This window comes from Crassostrea angulata, chromosome 8, assembly GCF_025612915.1.
Source record: "Crassostrea angulata isolate pt1a10 chromosome 8, ASM2561291v2, whole genome shotgun sequence".
NCBI lineage: Eukaryota > Metazoa > Mollusca > Bivalvia > Ostreida > Ostreidae > Magallana > Magallana angulata.
Genome location: NC_069118.1, coordinates 32,659,582 through 32,684,553, shown reverse-complemented (window position 1 = coordinate 32,684,553; position 24,972 = coordinate 32,659,582). Strand labels below are relative to the sequence as shown.

Here is a 24,972-nt window from a genome sequence, read left to right as displayed (position 1 = left end):
TTTTTGAAAGCTTTGTGAGTTTTTTAATAACCGGAATAGCCATGTACTTCGACTCTCAACATAATATATTTTTGTTGAAACCTCTACATAGCCTTTCGAGGTTATAGACATTTAAATCCCAATTGATTCGTGTCGAGGATTCCTGCAAACTTACAATCTTGTGCGCTCACTTTCTTTCTGTTACTAGTTCATTACGACACATAGTTTTACTTATTTCTAATACAAATACAGCCACAAAATCTCATCTAAAGGGGTTAGTAAAAACTAGACGTATTAAATCCTTTAAAATACCAATATTTTCTTACAAATTGATACTCTCAAATTATTGATTTTATTTCAGCATACTTGCAGAAACTACACATGCTTTCCGGGAAAATATAAACAAAACGGAGCCTGTTTATCGTTCTTTTCATTTACAAGTCAGCTAAGATACACTTTAACGTTGAATATGAAGTTTATAAAGCTCACAGAAAATAATGACACACATGAAGTTCTGTTACGAAGCTTACAAAAGCAAATCATCTCTACGGTGGAATCACTAATCAGCCAGACTATTTTTATAGAAGATTTGATTATTATAAGTTCTTACACTTGCAGTGCCACTAATGTGAGAAATGGGGATCTACTCGTATATCTTAAAGTATTCGAATCAGATACTCTCCTAAACAGGGATGCAGTGGAATCCAAGCTATAGTCTGTCCCAAGATATTTTTGCCGCATATTTTCTTAAATTTTTCAATATTTATAAATACCTCTTGGTTCAGACGATGTTCATTCAAAAGTATGAAAAAATCCCAAGATTTCCCCTTTGAAACGCCCCCTCTTGCTTGTCGGGTATCAGTACACGGCTAAAAATAAAAAGTCTACGAGGTTTTTCCATTGCCAAGGAGATGAAGACGCCCGGATGATAACGTTGAAAAATTGCGCGAGGGGTCCCGAGTACTTCCGAATGGAGAAAAGATGTCAACATTCCCCATTATAAATCTCCGTAGGAAATCTGTTTTCGTTCCTGTGGATTTTTACGAGGGAAAAATGATAATGTGTGAATGAAGTTATCTTGGGAATTTTCCCTTTCATCGATTTTAATTGCACTTCAGTCACAGGTATGTGTATTTTTATTAAAAATCGTTCAAATATGCAGCATAAATATCTTGGGACAGACTATAATAAACTTCACTCAAACTTCATCAAACTGGATGCTTGACAATAACGTTGATGTTGCTGTCACAGTAACGAGGAGTGGAGAATCACTTATGTTATCGTATCTAGCATTGAAACTTAGCAAAGAAGAAAATTGCTTTATAAAAGCGAATGAAGGATTAAAGTTTTCGAGCGTATATAAAAATATATTGGTAAGTCCGATTCTAACGTGTCTACAAATTCATTTAAAAGGCAATGAATTTGGTGTTGATTGGACCGTTATTCGAAGCGAATATTCCTTTTCCAGATTTTTTATTTCAGTTCATAAATTTGAATCATATTTTGGTGGTGGATTAAGAGTTTGTGCCAAGGACATACAAAGGTACATACAGACGCTTGAAGAGGTCTTGATTCATGAAAATCTAACTTTGTCAATTTTAACCTTGACACTTATTTGTGTATCACTTTTCTTTTTGTTGATTACATTCCTTACCTATTGTGCGTTTCAAAGTCTGCGTACACTTCCAGGTTGGAATAATATGATTTTAGTTATCTTTTTGTTTTTTGCACAACTTTGTCTAGTAGTCAGACCATTTTTTCGCTCAACGTCAATGATTGTTGCGTCCGCTTCGACTCACTTTTTCTGGTTATCGACATTTTTTTTGGCTTCAAGTGTGTTCTTTTCATATGTATCGTGTTTTTCACGCAGAGACACGCAGCGTACATACCAAATCGTACAGTAGATTGACTATTTTAAAATATCTCGCGTACGCCACCGGTATCTCGGTTTTTTATAGTCTCCGCTAATGTCACTGTGTCTTTGATTATTACGAACGGCGAGTTCACTGGTTATGACAAATTGATGACGTTGATGACGAGTAGAACGGCTTTTATCGTCACACTGATCGGACCTTTGTTGATCGTCTGTATTACTAATATGACGTTTTACATTTTTACCGCCTACAAGATACAATCAACACCAAACGTTGATAGTACGACAGGCTATCGTATTCAACTCACAGTGTACGTCAAACTGTTTACTCTAACGGGGGTGTCGTGGCTTCTTCAGGTTGTGGACACTTTCATTGGCGTGTCTGTCCTCTCCTACATGTACATCATTGCTATCCTGAATGGTCTACAGGGTTTGTTCCTCTTTACAAGCTACGTGTATAATAACAGAGTGTTTAATTTGTACAGAAAGGCGTTCAACAAGTTTGGCTCGTCCCGACAAAGTTCTCGCAAAATCAACGCTAGACACGAACACTAAATCAATTTGAATATACATTTCGGGGACTTTGTTTTTAGAAGAAAATAGAACGGTTAACGATATTAAAGCAGGGTCACGGTGTATAAATTAAAAAACATACATAAGAGGCGAAGTAGCTTGCGCGTTATAAAAAGTTTCAGAATAAATTAATATTTTAGTTCTATATTCAATGTTTATTTCGTTTTAATCCCAATTTCTAAATTGATTTCATACACGATATATTGAGCATCTTAATCAATGATTCACTAGAACATTAATAACAAATTTTCTGAATCATAGTGTATGAAATATCATACATAGGAGTTGATTGATTAGAAATCAGGATGAGAAGGGAAAATTTAGTAGGTTTTGGCATTTTCCTTTTAAAGAAACGTGACTGTGTGTTCCAACGACCTCTCGATGGATTGTCAGTTGCTTTCGTATGCGGGTACCTATGCCAATCACTACTTTTCATCTTTTTAAAGCTCAAAACACTGGTTAAAAATCACATATATAATCTTATAAACTGTTACATTTCACCCTTATTTTATTAAACAACAATGTATTGTTAAAAAATCAATCCTGTTGGAAGTCCATTGTTTTAATTAGCATGTGCAGCAAATAAAGATTATCATTAGAAGTAACAACAACAACAGACATATAATTGAAAGTCGTACAAATGTTTGTACAATGAACTTTTGTGTTTGTTTTTTTTTTATATTTTAAGGTCAAGATCTAGTAAATGATTCCAGACTGTCTTTTTGGTGCTAGAACCATTAATATGTATTACAGTGCGACCGTTGGGGCAAGCGCAGCATGTGATAAAATAATGAATTAGGATAAAACAATAAAAATAAAAGTAGCGACGTAAAGTAAATGATTTTGAATGCAGAATAAAATAAACATGCCTATTTTTTCCAGTAAATTTTCATTATTCATCATTCATAAGATTTTGTTATCTATTTATACATAGAATTTATCTCGGATAAATTTAAATGTTATTGAATAATAAAGATTTTAACATAATGTACATTACAGTTTATTTTCTCTTTTCTTGCAGCAGACATTTTTCTTAAACTTACATAAAAAAAAATTGACTTATCACAACGTCCCCCTTCCCCCGTTTTAAAAAAAAATCAAATTTACGTACAAAAAAAAACTTGCTGATCATATAAGGAAAATGGATCCCCCGGGAGCATGTAATAAATGGAAGTGAAAATAAAGACACTATTGAGCAGCTAAAGAGCTAAAGGCATACTAAGCACTCCCAATTCTTCACCCGGATTAGAATTTTCCTGATTTTGAGAATTTTTTTTCTTTTTGCTTGCGAAGAATTTTTGAATGATGTTGCCACGCCCCCTTTTAAAAAACATTCCTGGAAATTACCGTAAATATAGTGAATAAAATAAATGTGAGCATTCATCCAAATAAGAGCAAGTTACAGCTTTTTCCTATCTTTGAAGAAATGTCCCCATTCGTTAGCTCTGCAAGATTTTGAGAAGATTATGGTATTTATATTTCAGCAGATTTACATAACTACTTAGAGTATTTTCCCCTTATTGTGACGTCAAAGTTCACGTCGGTCAAGTGTCGTCTGTCTCTTTGAAAACACCCTAAAAAAAATAACTCCGCGAAATATACTGTTTTGTTTACATAAAATCATAATGTTCTTAAAATTACATAATTTATCTGTTTCTCAAAAGTTTTACTTTGATTCTCGCGAGATGGTATCCAGTCTAGTGAGATCGTCCGAAATTTTTGCATGCGAATAAAAGCTGGTTTACTATTTAATAACTACCGTGGACTATATCTAAGGTTAACAGCAAAATATTTTGTATACCAGTTTAACCATATTTCAAACTATTCAGGATTGCCTATATTTTATTATATGCGCTTTTTTCTTAATTCTGTTGGTTTTTTTACCTAGAATAAATCTTACATTTTTTGTTACTATTATATTGAATATATTGAGGTGTTATACGGACAGGGAGACAGAAAAAAATAGGTTTATAGGACTTTTTTATTTTGTACCGTTCAAAATCATTTTTGTCCATAAAATTTCAAAGCAGTGCATTTTTGCCGTTAATACTGTTGTTTTTTGCGTGTTTATTTTGTTAGGTATAATAGAAATATGACACAGCTTTTTGGGGGGTTCATCTTAACGACACAATGTTCCATTCTTGTTGTAACAAGATTCAACTTTATAACAAAAACACATAGACTACTATCCACGGGGACACTAGTGTAATGAATGGGTCACTATATAAACAGGAAAGCATGTGGTTTAAAATAGGTTATTGTGTATTGGTAATGTTTGGCTTCTTTGTATTAAAGTTTAAGCTACACAAATTTTGTTGTTCTTGCCATATGCTTTAAAACTAATATACAATTACTGCTTCTTTGAAATAAATACGATGATTAGGCTATACCAGACTAGCAGGTACCTAAATCATGGCATTAAAAGATGCTTTATAATAGAATTTAGCGATTGATTCCAACAGCGTATCAAATTGTGAATCATATAGCAAACTTGCATTTTCGTTTTAATACGTTGAAATTGAGATGAAAATTTATCATGAAGAAATCAGATAAAAAATCTTATTTTTATCAATAACGTTACAAGAATAATGTGTGATGGTTTTTCCTTATTCTATTTTAGAGTTATTTCCCTTTAACCCGACCGGGCGTGGTATGCGCGTGCCGGGACTGTAGAGCCCGACCGGTCGGGCTGTTTTTTGTCAGTCTTTAACTTTATTATAATATCAGATACAGACGAACTTTCGGGAATTAGGGCTAAATTTCATATTCATCTTTAATAACGGTAAAAATCACACTCCCTTGGATTTTTATATGATACTGTTTCATACCTGTTACATTTATATTTGCTTATGTCTGTTATTTATTACAGAATATAATTTCTAAACACTGAATATATACTCGTTATCCTTTTGAATTCGGATCACATACATATGTACGGGACTTAACCCCTAGACGGTCCCGTTACATAAATATTTGGGGGCTCGCTCCGAGGATAATTGAGCTATTTTTCAGTGTTTTACAGTGTATAATTTATGGTCTTTGTTTATTGTAGACAATGCCAATAAGGGAAGGGATTTTAGCATTGCTGCGGTTTTTTCTTCGAAGTTTTCTTTTGAAAGGTAGTTACGATGACAAATCCTCTACATTTGTGGATAAACGTGAAATGGAAATCAAAGAAACTGTTCAAGTTTCAGAAAACACAGTAAATTTTGTGTCCGCGCCTCGTAACTTACTTGCTCGCCACTCAGCATACGACACACTTCAAACCTCGTTTTCTCAAAATCCATCGATTAATCCTGGAGATCAATCGGAGAGATCAGTTCCAAAATTTGTTAATAAACCCGATTATGAGGGTAAATTGTCGAGTTACAGTCCATGTTACGAGAAAAATGTATATTATACCCCAACAAATATAAAACGTATAACCAGATCGCCGGATCACGTGACCCACCAATATGAAACTATTGAGGACAGTCTGGGTACAAATTTTCGCGATTCGCGGGTATTTAAACAGCGAGATTTTGCTGTGCATTCATCGGAAAATGAAAGTATGAGACCTGAATTTGGTTTAGATAGGGATTCTGAGATGATATTAAATTTTCATGATAGATCTTCAGATTTTTCTGAATCAGCAAAAGGATTCGAAAGCACAAAGAACCTGATGTTTATAAGGGGGAAAACGTAGAATGGCCCGATTATTTATGCCATTTTGAGTAAGTGTCGCTTTGGAACGAATGGACAAGGTAAAAAGGCTACTCAGCTGGCCATTTGTCTTCGAGGACGAGCTCAAAGAGTTCTAAGTGAACTCACAAATCGCGAACTTAAAAACTACGTTGAGCTTAAAAGCGCGCTTACACAAAGATTCTGTCCAGTCGAGCGTGAAACCGCATACAGGTGCGATTTTAGAAACCGACGTAGAAAGTTTGGTGTATCAGTATAGCGGATTACGGGTACACGCTAAGACGACTAGCTAGTCGTGCGTTTCCATCCTTTCCACTCGAGATGCGCGAAGGTCTGACAGTTTAGCAATTTGTTAGGATCTCAAGAGTTAAAGCATTATGTGCAATTTTCACACCCAAAATCATTATAGATCGCGCGATTTCTTTAGCCCTGGAATTTGAATCATTTGAAAGTTCGCAGGATGCGTTAAGAAAACCGAGAGACACTGAAAAACTGCCACAGCGGCAGTGCAGCGCTTTGATCTCGCCAAAAAGAAATGATTCTGGTAATCAAACAAACAATGAAGATCTAGAGAAATCAATTGATCGATTAGTTCAAAAGACACTTTTGAGTGACCACATCAGCAAAAATTGTCCTCATAATCAGGGCAATAGAAGACAAAATAGATTAGAAACCGGAAGCGGGAATGACATTAGTCATTTAAACTAAAGCGGGCTGCGCTCGCGGCCACAAGCCCAGCCCCACAAGAGTCAATTAACAAAGTAGAAATAGGCCAACTAAAAATGTTCCTGTCCGATTGTAGTCTATTTCAAAGAGTTGTTGGTTTATGGAAATAAACTTTAAAGGTTTGTTTTTTGGGCTCTTTCAATTTAGTCTTACCATTTGGCCTCTCCAACAACCCAGCCACATTTGAACGTCTTATGAAAGCCATACTTTCTAGATTACAGTGGGAGCGATGTCTAAAATATCACGACGATATCATTACTTTCGGATCAACATTTGAGGAGACACTGGAAAATCTAACCTTAGTTTTCGACGGATTAAAATCCGCAAAATTTAAAACTCAAGCCAAAGAATTCTTTTTTTTTTTTTTTTTAATGAATTTATTAATTTCATACAAGAACAATTGTATCATAATGACAAAGCATGAAAGTTTTCAAAAAATGTTAAATGACCTAAATTGAAAAAACTTGTCTCAGAGAGAGAGAGAGAAAGAGAGAGAATTATGTAAATAAATGTTGCCATATTTCCCATCTGTTATTAAATTCATTCATTTCATTTTCCACACCTGCAGTGTATTTTATTGCCTTAATATATGATTCGATCTCATGTAGTACTCCAAGGACTGATAAGTTACTTTTAAAGCATCTGCTTCTGTATATGTATTGCTTAACTAGCATAAATATAACATTGCTCTGTCTAATATTTTCTTTAGTTTTGTATTCTCCAAACATGAAAGTATCTTGATTCAGTTCAATATCTATATTCTTTATTTGACAAAAGTTTATGAAGTTATTAAGAAGCTGCTGTACAGTTGGGCAATTCCACATTAGGTGGCAAATTGTTTCCTCTTCACTATGACATAGATTACATAATTTTGAATCAACTTTCCCAATTTTAAACATAATACTATTTGTTGTTAAAATATTATGATTGATGCGATATTGTAGCCATTGTAACTTAGCACTATTGGTAGTAAAAAATGGGATAGAATATATCTTTTTCCATTGTAAGTCAGTAATTTCAAAGATTTTCCCCCACTTTTCCTGTGCACCTGGCTTGACTTCTGATCTATTTAATACATCATACATAGCTTTTGATCCTTTTCTTGTTGTGACAAAAATCTGGATATTTATCGGAATAAAAAGTTTATCTAAACATACATCTCAGTATATTTTACACTTTCTCATATCAAATATTATAGCCTGCTTGATTCCTAAAAAAGTTACGTAGTTTGTTTTTATATTAAACTTCAATTTTAGTGTATCTAAAGATATAAAATTCCCCCGTTCATTCAGTAGGTCATTGACATATATGATATTATTTTTATACCAAGATCTGTAAAAACTGTTTCTTTCCCTATTTTAAATCTTTTATTATGCCACAAAGGCTGGCTAATATATTCTTTCCAATTACTAATTTGGTTTTTATCTTGAATGTCCTTGAACGCTATAAAAACATCTTTCCAAAAATCATTTTTAATATTCTCTTTTAGGCCAACTAAGTATTCAGTTCCTGTGCTTAATAAAAGTTCGATATCTACTATGTTTTGTAACAAGGTTTTCCACTTTGAATTGTTATTAAAAAGAATTCTTCTTATCCATGTAGATTTTAATCCTTTTATATAATTTTCTAAGTCAAGCATTTTCAGCCCTCCATGAGAATATTTTTGTGTAACAATCTTTCTTTTTACTTTATCAACATCAGAGTTCCATAGAAATCTAAAAAATAATGCTATTTAGTTCTTTCATTAGTATAGGTTGCGGGTTTGGTAAAGTTATAAATAAGTGGTTAAGTTGAGATATGATTAGAGATTTTATAAGAGTTATTCTTCCAATTGGTGTTAAGTTACGCTTTTTCCATTGTTCTATTATACTTTTTATTTTTACCAGTTTTTTGTCATTATTCAATTTATTTATTCTTGTTAAGTCCACATCATAGTGAATGCCCAAAAGTTTAAAGTTTGTTGTCCATTCGAAATTAATTTCTGTACAGATTTTGTCTTCCGATTATTTTTTACTTCCTATCCATACAATCTGGGTTTTTGCATTATTCATTTTAAGCCCTGACATGATATAAAACTTCTCCAACTCTTCCATTGTTGCATTTAATGACTTTTCTGATCCATCCAGAATTATAACTGTATCATCAGCATACTGTGATATTATATATTCGATATCGTTTATTTTTATACCTTTAATATCTTTGTTATGTTTTATATTTATTGACAATATTTCAGCACATAGCAAAAAAATGTATGGAGAAATAGGGTCTCCTTGTCTGCAGCCTCTTTCTAAATTTAAAAAATTAGATAAGATTCCTGCTTGAGTTACACATGACACAGACTTATTTTGAAAAGTTTTAACCCAATTTGAAATTGACGGGCCAAAATTGAAGTAGGATAGGACTTTATGAATGAATTTCCAAGACACCGAGTCAAAGGCTTTTTCAAAATCAATCATAGCTAGGACTCCAGGAATATTACATATTTCAGTGTAGTTCATTAAATCTTATATTAATCTCGTGTTTTCGCCAATATATCTGCCTGAAATGAAATCCGATTGGTCTGAACTTATTATTTTGTTTAAAGTGTTTTAATCCTTCTAGCTATACATCCTGATCCAATTTTATAAAGTGTATTAAGTAGAGTTATAAGTCTCCAATTTGCAATGTTAAATTTACTTTTACCCTCTTTTGGTACACATGTTATTATCCCCTGTTTCTGTGTTGATGATAATTCTCCAATTTCATAACCCCAGTTTAAAGATCTTATAATGAAATATCCTAACTTGTTCCAAAACATTTTAAAAAATTCAGCTGTAAAGCCATCACTTCCAGGGCTTTTGTTATTTGACATGTTTTTTAATATTGTTAATGGTTCATCATATGTAATTTTTCCCTCTAATTTTTCACGTTCTGAGTCATTTAATTTCATAACATCTGTGAAAGTTATTCTATTCAAATCAAATTCCGCTGTATCTACATTTGTTTTTGCATTATACAAATTTTTATAGAAAGTTGCCACTTCTTTTAAAATGTCTTCCTGTTTATTAATTTCTACATGTACATTGTTGTCCTGTTTTATAAGCTTAGGTATAATTTTATTTACATAATGTCTGTTTTCCAAATTTAAAAAGTAACTGGTAGGTTTTTCGCCTTCGCTTAGCCATTTCGCTCGTGATCTAACTAAATTTCCCATTTGCTTATGTTTTCTTATGTTTTCTAGTTCTTGTTTCTTTTCATATATTATATCCATATTCATTTCATAGTCTTCCTCTAATGAGCCTATTTCTTCTATAAGTTTCTGTTCAGCAATTGATCTACTTTTTTTTAAATAGCTTGCAAATGAAATAGTTTTACCCCTGATTTCGATTAGCAGCGTTTCCAAAAATAACTGGTCATTTATAAAAAAAAACTGTATTTCAGGGTCTGGTAAATCTAAAATATTTTCCCTATTATATATAGGCAATGCATATTGTTTTTTAATTTCATCAATATGATTATTGATTGATTGTACATATTCAGGTATATTTAAAAGAGAGTTATTAAATTTCCATAGGCCTTTACCATGTTTGAATTCATTCAGTTTCAACAATATCATAATTGGTGAATGATCTGACCTATAGCTAGTTAATATGTCACATTTTTTAACTTGTGTTATCAATGAAGTTGATATCAGGAAAAAGTCTAGCTTTGCTTGTTTTAATGGATTAGATTTTCTCCAACTATATCTTTCTATGTTTGGGTGAAATTCTCTATTAATATCTGCTAAATCAAAATAACTAATTAGCTCTAATAGTTTTCCTCTTGCTTTCGGGTTATTTACATGCAAATAATTAAAATAATCTTTGGATGTATCTATAACCATATTATAATCACCTACAATAATTATTTCTTCATTATTTATTCTTGTTATTATGTCTGATAGTGTTTGCTAAAAAGTGGGAGAATCTTCATTAGGTCCATATATGCATGCTAAAGTTAATCTCTTATTCTCAATTTTGATATCTAAAGCTAATAAATTCCCATTATCATCCTTCACACACTCATATATATTATATTCAAAATTACTGCTGAAAAGTATTGCAATTCCTCTTGAATTAGATGCATAAGGGTTAAATACAACTTCAAAACCCCATTCGTTTCTGATATTGTTTTCAATTTCCTCTGTGAAATGAGTATCTATCAAACAAAGAATGTTACAGTTTTGTTTTCTGTAATACTCGAAAACGTCTTTTCTTTTTTTATCGTCATTCAGTCCTTGACAGTTTACAGAAAGTATCTTAATGTACGACATGAGCCGATCGACAGATTATTTTTAACTTACAATTAACATCGCAAACGTGGAAAATAATGAAGTAATTCAAACAAATAAAATTTTGGGTAAACAGTAATGTCAAAGAGAGTGAAAGAAGAGAAAGTATGAAGAAGATAGAATACCTTTGTGTAGACATGCTCACTATAACTATGACACAAGGTAAACGTCAACTTTTGCAATTTCAGTGTCCATAAACACAAACCGGATGTTTTATATGTGCAGTTAAAAAAAGAATGAAATAGTTGAACATAATAAATCCGGAAAAAAAATTAGGTGGAGTAACTGTACATTTGAAAGTTGGTATAATGTTCACACGTGTAAATAAATACATTGCACTTAACATTGTGCGAGAAAATTATGGAGGTTTTTTTTTAGATCCGATATAAATATTCGCAAGGATTCGCAATAGGTTTCGCAAGGAAACCTATTTTATAGGTTGTCCAGTAAGTTAGCAACATCGCACACATGTTCCTCCATAATATTGAATCTCTCGGGACCCAGTCGCGTCTGACCACTCCGCCGTGTAATGACCACCGCTATATTCTGCATTTGATTAGTTTTTATACAGTGTAGTAAGCGCCTGCCCGCTCCATGCTCCCCATCGTCATAGTATCCTTCTTGGATCCTGCTTGAGGAGTCCGAGAACCGATATACAAGAATTCTGTGATCAGCTGATGCCGAATATGGGTCCAAATTTACTTTTTGGTAAAGGTTTTGGACATCGCTACATGATGATACTCTTGCTCTGCTTGCAAATATTTCCGACCCTTTTTTTTTTAGTCGGGTCCGTTGAAACGGAATCTACTGGTTCCACATCTTGCGTCGCAATTTGTAATACATCAGAAGATTCCAGTTTTGGAATTGGTTCCTGGTACTTTTCGCCGTTTGGTAATACGATTCGGCCCCTCTCGACCTTTGTTCTGATATTCTGCGATCTTAACATATCTGAGATGGCGTAAATGCGGTTTTTTTCCTCCACCATAACTGTGGGTTCCTGTGTTGTTATGAAAAAAGGGAGGGTTACCTTTGCCATTTTTTTTTAGATTTTTGAGCTTGTAGTAGCTCATCTTTCATCTTTCGATCTACTAATTTCCCTGTAATTGACACTGGTTTGGAATTAACAACACCTTTTACGCTGTTTCTGTGGATTCTCACGAATTGGACATCGACTCCTAATGTGTCTTTAATTGTTTCGGGGATGATCTGCATTAAATTTTTGCCTTGTTTGTACGGAAAGTTGTGAATAAAAATGTTGTCTCTCATGGACCTTGCCCTCAAATCTGTTACCTCAGACTGCACATTTTCAATTTTTCTATCGAATTTGATCAGCATAGCCCTCATGAGATCGAGCTCCCTCCGCAATTGTGCGTTTTCTGCGCGGACAATATGAATTTCGTCGTAATTACTCTCTGCTTGTTCTCCAATATAATTGACAGTTTTTGATATCCCCATATCTGGATCTTCTAAAGTTTTTTTAATGGCCTGAATTTCACTGTATATCGGCTCATATCTCGAAAAAATTTTACTTAAATCTTTTACTGTCTTTTGTAAGGATTGAAAATCCTTTAAAGGTACCGTTACCTGTTTGTTTTCGTCAGCTGGCTTCGGTGAGTTCTCCTCCACGGGCTTTTTGTTGAACATTTTTACAGGCCTTTGTTGTTTACCTGTTGGTATTTTCACTTAAATCCTTTGGTTTTTTTGCACTGAAAATTTTGCAGAATGCTCTACAAATGTATATTAACAGACGGGTATAAATACAATTTCACTAATCCCACCGTAATTTACACTTTTCACCGAAATTGCCGGAGCCGAAATTTTTATTACCTGGCCATTGTTCGCACGTCACGTCCAAGCCAAAGAAATGCGTTTTATTCCAGGAACAAGTGACCGCCCTTGGACACATTGTATCCCATGACGGCATTCGAGGTAATCCGAAATTTTTACCTGGCCATTGTTAGCACGTCACGTCCAAGCCAAAGAAATGCGTTTTATTCCAGGAACAAGTGACCGCCCTTGGACACATTGTATCCGATGACGGCATTCGAGGTAATCCTGAGAAAATCAGCGTGATTGGCCAACACCAACTTCAGTCACCGAAATAAGGAGTTTCATAGGAATACCTTCCTATTACAGACGGTTTATAGAAAAAAAATTTCTAACGTAGCTTATCCACTGACCCGGTTAACACAAAAAAGACTGGAAATTTGAATGGTCTGAGGACTGCGAAAAAAGCGTTTAATAGCTTAAAACATCTACTGACAACCGCGCCAATTCTATCTTATCCATCGACAAATGATACGTTTATATTAGACACAGATGTCAGCGCCTACAGAGTCGGTGCTGTGTTATCACAGCTTCAGTATGGGAAAGATGTAGTACCCGCTCGCTGGCCATTTTTGTAAATGAGAACAGAACAAACTGGGATAACCACTTACCATATTTGATGATGGCGTACCGTGCAACTGTCCATGAAAGTACTAAATGTGCTCCAAATCTTGTAATGCTTGGGAAAAAAATCACGCTTCCAATTGACGTCATAGCTGGCCCCTATGCAACATCAACACGAAGGATGTTAATTACAGTTCTTATGTAGAATGGGTGCGGAACTCAATGGAAATGTCATTTTCCATAGTTCATGAGAACTTGAAGTCAACTTTCAAAAGACAAAAGAAGTATTATGATACCAAGTTAAAACCTCGAGCTTTTTCACCAGGCGACTTGGTATGGCGATGGTATCCGCCCAATGCACAACAAAAACTAGGTTCCGGATGGACTGGACCATATGCCGTCGTACGGAAGTTATCCGATATAACATATGAAATTGAAAATTCATCTACTGGAAAAACAAATGTCCTTTATGTTGTCCACCTGAAAAAGCTCTAATGCGTCGGGATATCAGAAAATCAGTACATTTCTGATTCGGATGAATCGATTGTTATTGAGCCTGAAAATTAATCAGATAGGAACTCCAACGAAGAAGGTGACAACGATAATGCTCTACGAGCATCTCTTCACTCCTAGCCTAGCTCACCCTTGCAATTTGTTAAACAGTCTCTGAGAGGAAGGCTTATCAAGCCTGTTTCCAGATATTCTCCGTAAATTCAAAATTAAAAAAAAATTAAGAGGGGGGAGGAGTGTTATTTGTTTGTTATTTAAACTAAATATATATTTACTAGTATATACATGTACATGCAATTAGTTTACTGTTGTTAAAAAGAAAATCACCTGGTGGAGTTATATATCTATTTATGGCATAGGTGTGTCGGTAAAGGACATTAGTATTGGACCTGCATTCCTAACGGTGGAATGGGTGACATGTACGTTCACCATGGGTTTTGCTTTCGGTGACTTGTCTACCCTTCCCACATATGTTGTATTCTACTACAGCGCGCGTAGTGTAGAATAGTTTTGTTAGGATTTCTACTCTTTAGGTCACTGGGGTGGCTGTTGTCCATTTGACATATATGTATAACTCTGGATTTGTCTTAGCATGTAAAATGTTACATGAATAAATTCTATAAATTCTAATTATATTAATTACAAATGGGAGACGATTTTCTCGACTTGTTTGCAGACATCAAAGTAGTCAACGAAGTGTTACGCCAATGGGAAACGGAGTTTCTTAAGGTGAAGTTTGACCCCAGAGGCATGGCTTGTTCTGTAAGTGAATGCAATGTGACAACGTTTCCCACCAAGTCCAAGTTCACCCGACATTAGGACGAGAGGCCCTGGATACAGGCAAGGAAGTTCTTGTGCCCCGTGGCTGGTTGTTTGGCAGAGTGCCGCCGCAAGTCCGAAGGCTCACCTGAGGAGCAAGCATGAGAAGAATCCACAACGACTGGAGGCCATATTGCTAAAATGTCAGTCGGTGGTGTGGGAGAATAAGGGTTACATCGACCCAGGACTCTTTATTTTCAAGGGTGCCTGAGCCACCGAGGAGACAAAGACTGTCCTCCCAACAGTGAAGGAAATTGCGGAGACGGTTTAAAGTGACAAGGACCGGACAGGGAGTATCAGGACCAGATTCTGAGCGACCAGGACCAGCCTTTACTCAAGCGGCAGAGGATTTTGCTGGAGGAGTACCGGGATAGAAGCACTGCCAAGAAGGAAAGTTTAGGGACCCCCATGGCAACCCAGACCTCCTGGAAGGACTATCCAAGCCTGTGTCTCCCTGCCCTGCCAAACACCAGAGAAGAACTACAAAGCTTTCTGGCGTGGATATGTAACAGTACGGATAATCTTTGCAGGGCAAGAGAGATCGCGAAGAGGAGACTCGCCGACCTAAATGCGTTTTATTCCAGGAACAAGTGACTGCCCTTGGACACATTGTATCCCATGACGGCATTCGAGGTAATCCGAAATTTTTACCTGGCCATTGTTAGCACGTCACGTCCAAGCCAAAGAAATGAGTTTTATTCCAGGAACAAGTGACCGCCCTTGGACACATTGTATCCCATGATGGCATTCGAGGTAATCCTGAGAAAATCAACGTGATTGGCCAACACCAACTTCAGTCACCGAAATAAGGAGTTTCATAGGAATACCTTCCTATTAAATAAAACTACATCGTGAGAGAGAGGCTAGGAGGTTGCTGGAAAAACGGAACAGGGAACTAGAGAAGGTACTACAGATGCTAAAGAAGAGGGACGGCCTTTTTCTTGAGGAATAGACTATAGTGAATTGACTTTAAGTGAGGTGAATACTCTATTGTTTTATTGTTTATAAATTTAATATACATTTTGGTTTTTTTGCATGTATACATATATTTAGTAATTGATATTATAACTTGAAAAATGCTGTTTATATTGTAATTGTATGTAGCATGTTGATATATATTGTAATTTAATATTGTTTTTGACTAATGTGGAATCTTAAGGGAGGGGGGTGTAATGGGTTTTCCTTGTTTTTATTTTAGAGTTATTTCCCTTTATTCCGACCGGGCGTGGTATGCACGTGTCGGGACTGTAGAGCCCGACCGGTCGGGGTGTTTTTAGTCAGTCTTTAGCTTTATTATATCAGATACAGACGTACTTTCGGGGATTGGGGCTAAATTTCATATTCATCTTTTAATAATGGTAAACTTCACACTCCCTTGGATTTTTATATGATACTGTTTCATACCTGTTACGTTTTATACATACTCGTTATCCTTTTGAACTCGGATCACATACATATGTACGGGACTTAACCCCTAGACGGTCCCGTTACATATGAATGTGGTGATGCATGGATTTGACTCTCTCTCCAATAAACTTCTTTCATTTCTTGTTGCTATAGTAGTTTCGTTCTTTGTCTTTAGTTTCTCATGCAGATTCGGCATTGGCAACTCAATTGTCAACTAAAATTTGAGATCTGACATGGATTCAATTTGTATATCTGTATGAGACCTCTTTGATTGGAGAAGCTACATAAAATCATATCACTCATTTTATTAATAGTTTAACTATGAAGAAGATGTCTCTAAATCTATTTAAACATCAGTTCAAATGTCTCTGGTTTGTAATCTAAGTGCAAATTTCATGGGCTCTTGACATTATTAAATTATTATTTATGATCATTTTTTTTAAAGAGACAATCTGACGGACTAATAAATATAACACAAAAGTTATAATATAAGAGTTTGGGATGCTATTCTGTGATCTTTCGAAAATATGCAATTCATAGTATTCAGTTGATTTAATTATTAACAGCAAGAATTTTATAAGCCCTTTTAGATTCATGAATGGGTAAACTGGCTAAGAAATCAGAAAAAGAGATGACTCACGACCTTTAAGTTAGCTGGTATGGAAAACGTCTAATTAAAAAGACGTTGATGACCCAAAATTAGAAACTCAAAAATGACCAATTAATGGTCATTTAGTATTTGGTTTGCAAGAGAAAAAAACGGGCCACAGAACCAATAAAATGGCGATACAAATAACAATTTTTATAAAATGTTACGATGGCTCTTTTATTTGGTATGATATGAAAGTTGCACGTGTTATATTTTGAAATATCTAAAATAAAAAGTTTTGTATGCATGCATTAAAATACATACATTTACAATTTTGTCAGACCACTCTCTTTCTTAACTAAGTAATTAAAGGAAATCATTCAACAGTTACTTTATCCTGGAAGCATCTAACTGATTCAATATAACGTTTTCATGAAATTATGCAATTAATCTCCAAGGTGTTTTGGTAAACGTATATTCTAAACATTTTTTAAAAGTGCATTTTATTTTGATTCCAGCTATACACAATATTGCGTTTCATTTGAATAATGACAATGGACAAGCATGGAGATCATAAATACTTTTTATATATTCACACATTTTTTAAAAATTTACAAAGCATTATAAGTTCCAATACAATATTACTCAAAATAATGGCATAATATAAGTATTATTCAGCAGTATAATGAACAGAAAAATGACGAATATTCGCGATTGCATTAATAAAACATATTATAGTGTTGTTTTTGCAGTATTAGATGATCGTGATGAATGCTGACGATTGGCTTTGCAACAAACTTCGGCATACATTGTCAATACTCGTCGATTGCAAACATAACTAACAAAAATAAATAAACCTTGTAGGCCATTTAGTATCGCCACAACGTATGTAAACATTGTTGTTTCTAGAAACATATCAATGATCTGTAACAACCAAGACAAACCTGTGATAGAAAATAATTTGATATAAACGCTAAAATGCATCCTGTTTCCTGTTTTGTTTTCAACATTTGGCGTAGAATGAATATTGTAAGCTGTCAAGATGTAAAAGAAAATGTTTGTCATGCACACGAAAACAAGGGGCACGATGACAGTAATGATGAAAGCTTTTTCGTACGTTAGCAGCGTTGATATTTTATCATATCCCGAGAATTTACCGCTAGAAACTATCAATGTACTAATGATATTAGCTCCAACTATTAATGCTGCCAAACCAAATGCATATATTCCATATTGTGTCATTACTTTTTTAGTCTGACTTCCATGAAATGTCGATCGCGATTTTGCACTAAAAACGCGGTACATGTGAAACGAGCAAACCTGAAGCCAGAAAAAGGTTGCAAGCCAAGAAAAATGAGTGGAAGCAAATAGAATTTTGTGTCCCGATGAACGAAATAAGGGTGATGATATCATAAACAACTGTGCCAGAAAAAGAGAAATCACAAGGCACATATTATTGAGACCTGGAACTGTTCTAAGGCTGGGAAAAAATAAATAAGTAATAAACGTAACCACTAGTGATACTAAAGATATAACTATACAGACAAGGGTTATGATTTCTAACGCTGTTTTATTGGTATTAATTAGCTCTTTCTTCTGCGTTTGAAGCAACAATAACAAATCGTCAACACATATTCTAGTACCGCCGTGTTCTAATTTTTGGTATGGTTGAACAGAAAAAGTCAAGCCTGGAAAAGAGAACTCCTCTTTCATATTTGCCCAGTCAATTCCGAATTCGTTATTATGCACTTCAAACTGTTTGCAGCTTAACAGTGGGCTTACAATTGTATTTCTATACAACTTATGAACGTATGTGTCATTTTTAAACAGCACGACGCAAGTTGTATTTTTATCAAACTTCCCTAGCAACAATGGCAAATAAATGGATTGTTGATTTAAAGCAACATCAGCAAATTTCCCTAATGAAAAGAAATGAAGCACTAAATCAGAATAAGTATGGGTAAAGTTTAAAAGCGCATTTTCTACTTGTTCTCTCTGTATATATTGGTCAATAAAAAATTTGATATACAAGTATATATTACGAAGGTTGTAAAAGGCTGTTGAACAAGCCTCAGTACTCATTAGTATTATCTCTTCAATGAATACATCCGTGTTCAGCGTACGTGCAAAAAACTGATAAGAAAGGTAATCAAGTGTACTTTTCAATGCGTCTTTAACTGTTATATTGATTGAAATAAAAGCAGAAACATTGATCGTGAGTCCCAAAGTATAACGCAACTTTGAAGTAAACGGAAGAAGGGGAACGCACGTGTCATTTATCAAATGTCTTCCTGGAAAACACGTCAAATTTCTGCAAGTGTGCTGAAAAAAAAGTGAAAAGAAATCAGTACTTATAAAGGTTATGAAGGTTATATAAAGGTTCTATACTTACGTATATATACCAGTACTTATAAAAAAACTTATACTTATAAGTTAAAAACTTGTACTTATAAAAAATATATTTGGCAAATAAATAACATTTAAGCTGAGCAGCACTTACCTGTACGTCATCATACATCTGATTATGCTGACATGTATCATTTGTTTTGCGACCATCGATGTCGTCATGGTTTTTGTAGGCATCTAGTGTGAAAAGTGTTCTGAACGTAGGAATTTCTGGAATGGGTGGGGCTGGACTATGTATTCCTGGATATCCTGGATATCCTGGATATCCTGGCGATCCTGTGATTTCTGTGTAACAGTCGGGATTCATTTTGCCACGGCTACATGATTTACAGAAAACATTTTTATAAGGAAAGCATGATTTTATGTCTGGGAATTCTTCGCATGCTTTGGAAATGCTTGTGTTTTTAAAGCTAATGTCGCATCTTTTACCTAAAGAATTAGATTTGACAGGATTGCAGATTCCGCAGAACTTGTTCTTATAAATAGCTTCTCCAATTTTTATCAGAGGAAACCGAAACGGTTCTGTATATTCACATGCTTTGCGTATATTTTCGTCAAATGATAACCAAGTCCCAGATACATTACATTTTTTAATTGCTCGTACTCGGTATTCAATACAATGATCACTGCATTTTAATGCATCGGGGGGCGGCAAAAAACTCAAAATACACGACTTTCTGTTGGCAACATCAATTAGTCGTTGTAATGACTGGAAATTGCGATAGTTTACAAATGTTTTGCAATCCAACAGCAAAGGCCAAATCCTGATTTTAAATCTTAAATTTAAACTTCTTTTGGCGTTGTCGCTGTTTACGAATTGATTGCAAAAATAACAAAATACATTCAAGTAGGATTCAAAAAATCCGATTGTTGTTGTTACAGGAAATGCGTGATAATAACTCTCATTGAAACTTCCTTTGCACAATGGCTCCAACCTATGGTCCTTAAGACATCCGTTAATAGCCATAAAGACTTTTTCTTTGCTATCTCTTTTGTATCGGTTATCAACGCAAATCCATGGTTGTTTAAATGCAAAATCATCACAACAACTTGAGGTACATCCTATATCGCAAGAACATGGACGTTGCAGTTGTTTGGTGTAATTCGGTAACAATTGTTGTGAACACACACCACGGCCCGAAAAAGCAAAACTTTTCAAAATTAGTTTGTGAAGATTTATTGTTGTATTTTCCTCTGTGGGGGGTTCCATTGGTTCAAAAGAGTCCGACACTGAAAGAGACAATGGAATGGGGTTGGTCCCTTGTGGTGGAGGAAAAAGGGTTTCGTTCTTAGATGGACAAAACATGTGGCTTTTCCCTAAAAGACCGTATCCTTCTTTGCTCACTGGAACCGGAGACGGAATTTTTACAGATGAGTTGCTGATGTATTGATTAATATAACGGTTCAAATCATCATTGTTGTAATAAAAGGATACAATCAAGCGAAAGGGGTAGTTTTTGACAAGTGGTTCTTCATTCCATCGTTCATCAGCCCATTGGAAACTAACGTCATTAAAAAAGGTTTGATTTTGTTCATCAAAGTTACATAGAAAGCAAAAGTGGTTTTTAAATGGCCGAGACGCATCTGATGAAGGGAAATTCAAACATGCGTTTCTGTAGACACTGCTGACATTGGTACATTCCTCGATCATCAAATTCTTCTGATATTCGGGAGGATTACACATCATACAATACATGTTTTTAAAAATCCCAATAGGAGCAAAATATGAGCTCTGACATGCTTTATCTATTTGTTTGTCGTACTTAAGCCAGGAACCTGATACATTACATGTTGAAATAATTTTGTCTGACTCTGCTAAACAATCGGGGTTTAAAGTAGAATAATATCCAATATTGCAAGATTCTCTGGTGGCCAATTCTATTATTTCTTGATATGTTGATAAATAATTAAAGTCAGTTTCATTAGGGCATCTGATTTTTGCATTCCATTTTATCACATCACCGACTTTGTTGCATGTAGCACAATACTCATTCAGGTATGTCACAGATAAGTCGGAGTTATTCACAAGCGGGTTCAGCAACAATTCGACTTTGGATCGCTTCCTTGCGCATTCTTTCGAAAGAAACTCGTTTGTATCTACAGGACAAGAAGATATGATTTTTGTAAAGATTTTTTTACTTGATAAAATGTTTACATCCAGGCATTCTCGAAGTCCTTGTCGAAAATAAATATCGGGACAACAGTTGGAAGGTGAATGGAAAGTTGCACAATTTTCGTGACACGAACAGATTCCACATCTGTTTACACTACTAGCTGGCAGATTCGATAAATTAAACGAGGCCAGCAAAGACTTGTTGCAAATAATATTTGGCCCACAGTACAGGATACTATGAAATACCACATGGGTAAAGTTGAAAGCAAAATAAGTCTCATCGTGGTTTGGTCTATCTTGTTCAAAGCTAACTTCGATTCTTAGGCAAATGACTATCAATAAACTGGGAAGCAAGTACATGACTCTGTATAAAAAAAACAAATTCTGTTTATAGAAAATAGTATAAATAAGTGCACGTGGTTAAAAACACTTACAATGCGACTACTATTATAAACGTTATTTCGTTTCTAAGTGATGTTTCCTGTTTTCAAACATATCATTTACAGTTCTGCACATTCCATATATAGTGCTCTTCTGTCATATTTTGTGAATATACGTACATGTCCATTACGAATGAATTGATCTTTCCAGTATATCAATTTCGTGTTATCTCAGTAAGAATCGACCATTTGCCTGCTCGTTTACAGTTGTTTAATATTTATATTTTAAACAGTTAAACAGTCGACGGACAAATACCCTTATCACAAGCAATTTCTAGTAATATTTAAATTTCATTTAAATAATTTACCTTCAGAATTGTTGTTTTGACTATGGATACAGGGATATTAGAGTATTCCGGCTCTGCTGTGTTCACTGTGGATACTTACATGTAGAGTGATCAAGAATCACTCTGCAGCGGCGAGTGCAATTTCCTGTTTAAAATGTCAAGGGAATTAAAACACAATTTTCTATAACACACGGGCCATTGTTCGTACAAAATCGTTCTTTATGTAATGTGAGTGGATTAAATACGACCGAGCTGATAAAATTAAATGAACCCAAATAGCTTTATGATAGATTTAATCACGACAGGTCGTATTTTATCACCCAATAATATGTTCAAAGAACAGCTTTGATATATTTTTCATAAATAGTTCAATAAAGTGACATTTTTATGTAATTTTATTTCGTATAATTATGCAAACTCTGATTGCACCCCACATAAGCCATACGACATTTGGGTCATTGATAAGCTGTGTTGGGTGATACGATATAAATTTGATTCCTACAAGATAAATATATGTATACCCATGTATTACTGTGGTTTCATCAATATTCGTTGAACACCAATTTTCGTGGATTTCGTTACTAAGTTGATCCATGAAGTTAACTGTTCATTGATGTGCAATTTGTATTGATATGGTCATTGGCCACGAATTTACGTATCCTTAAAACTGTGTTTTTCACTTTATCCACGAAAATTGATACCCTTGAATATTAATGAAAACCACAGTATTAAATAATATAGGTTTTATTGTCATGGTGGCTCTTGCCCCTTACAGTTAGTGTAGAGTTTTCTATTTACCGGTAAGCATCCATGGACAAAATAAAAGTTAAACAGTTTTACAGTTTAATCCACTGCATCGTGCATGTGTGTGTGTTTAGTTTAAACAATATTTATTTAGTAAATTTCATCATACATATTATGATGACAGTACACAGAAGATTGAGAAACAAGCCAAAAGGCTAATGTTAATCTCGCTCTTGTGTGTGTTTGTAGGGGGGAGGGGGTGTACTGGAATATCATAGATAATGTGTTAAATAAAAATTGTTGATTTAATATAGTTAAATGTATACAAGTGTACATCGTTAATATTATAGATATAAATGTATAGTGTAAATGTAATTGCACTGGAAGCAGTGCAATGTGTAGTTTATTGCATGTTAAGAAGATTTTGATCCTGATTTGGTTTAAAATATGTTATCAAAGAAAGAGATACATATATTCCGAAGAGAATTGTAAGAAAAATAGCCCGGTTAACACATGAATGTTTTGAGATTTTTATTATCCAATATTTAATACTAAAAATTCCAAAAGAAAAACAATAAGATTTTGGTTGAAGGGTTCAAAAAATCTTCAAATATGTTTCAGTATATATTTACTAAAAATCAATTTTTTTTTCCAATCCAGATGCAAGAAAATAATACAATGTATTCAAATCAATTCTTTTACACAACGACAAAGAGTTCGAACACTTTCATTAATTGAGAGTTTCAATTCATGAACTAATACACCAAATACCTGACCGAGAACTCAAACTTTAATATTATATTGCAAACTAAGAATCCTATCACCTCAAATATATATTACTTTTGTGAATCTGGTATTAATTATTTTGTATCTGTATTTATACTGAGTGTAGATTCAATACACCAGGAAAATAGCTCTAGAAATCGCTTCTTCATACGTTTACAGGAGATAACTACCAAAGTGAAAAGTTTACAGTGCTTTCTTTTCTTTTTATAGATAAATTAAACTTAGAATAGCACAATATTCATAAACAGAGGATCAAAACGAAAATGTACATTGTATATGAAACATTTATCGAAATCAGTTTATTACATTTAAACAATTCATAATGTTATATATAGATTTAAGATAAGATAAACATCCAATGTAAGCGATATAATGATGAGATGTGTCTTAAATGATAATACCTAAAGAAAAATGCAGGTGGATATGATTGGTAATTTTTTTGACTTCCGAGTCTCTCCTTAAAACCTCAAGTAAATGTGTACACGTTTACACATGCCTACATAACACTTCTTCTTTCAATGTCCTAGGGTACCTAGGAAGGGTATAGTTATTTTCTTTGTGAAGAATGTGCCGAAACTGGGTTTTTGTTTGGTTGGTTTTCATTTTTAATTTCCTCTCTTGATAGCGTTGAATTTTTTACTTTTAATTGTTACAAATTGCATTGATTTGAACCATCACAGACAGAACTATTATCGATGGTAAAAAAGCTATATCACGATTTTGTACAAAACTTTCTTTCTTCATGATGACACGACACATGTATTGTCCTGATGGAATAACAGATAAAATGGTATTAAAGCAGACAAATGTCCTCTGCAACTTTGGAGACCATTCACGATGCTTCATTTCTTGACGACAGAACGAATGTAACTTGCCTGTAAAGGCATATTCATTTTAATGAGAAACTTTTTAAAGCATTTCACCGTTTAGTCTGTAAGGTTCTTCTGATACATTTTGCGATACACTTAATGTTACTTTGCGGATAAAGCTGCCTTTGGATGTCCTGATCTATAGTCAGTTTTAATGTGGCTAAGTGTGTACTTCAGAATTAGTTTTGATATTAAACATGGAGCATTCCCAAATAATTCTGTCGAATTAAAAAGATCGGTTGAATCTGCTTTTAGCATCCCTAAAGCTCGACGTATTTCTATAAGTGAGAACACAGTTTCTTATACGACGCTAAACTTGTCAATCAGTGTCATCAGTCGTGTTCGATTTCTATTCTTTCATTCTAATGTTGATTAAACCCCTAGAAACTTTTTTCAGCTTGTATGTATCAAAAACAACATGTCATGATTAGATATTCATATTGGGTGGGGTTTTTTTTTTAGTGAATCAT

At 34.3% G+C, this 24,972-nt stretch overlaps 1 protein-coding gene and 1 pseudogene across 1 annotated transcript; one reads left to right on the top strand and one right to left on the bottom strand.

Annotated features, from left to right (window-relative positions):
• The first annotated feature begins 448 nt into the window (after positions 1-448).
• On the top strand, positions 449-2,407 carry LOC128160908 (latrophilin receptor-like protein A; annotated as a pseudogene).
• Positions 2,408-17,331: 14,924 nt separating this feature from the next.
• On the bottom strand, positions 17,332-22,220 carry LOC128158745 (uncharacterized). Its single transcript, XM_052821697.1, has 3 exons — positions 22,125-22,220; positions 19,358-21,740; positions 17,332-19,179 (listed from the first exon to the last, which is right to left on the bottom strand). The coding sequence occupies exons 2-3, from the start codon at positions 21,734-21,736 to the stop codon at positions 17,590-17,592; spliced, it is 3,969 nt and encodes a 1,322-aa protein (XP_052677657.1). The 5' UTR covers positions 21,737-21,740; positions 22,125-22,220; the 3' UTR covers positions 17,332-17,589.
• Between the last annotated feature and the right edge of the window lie 2,752 nt (positions 22,221-24,972).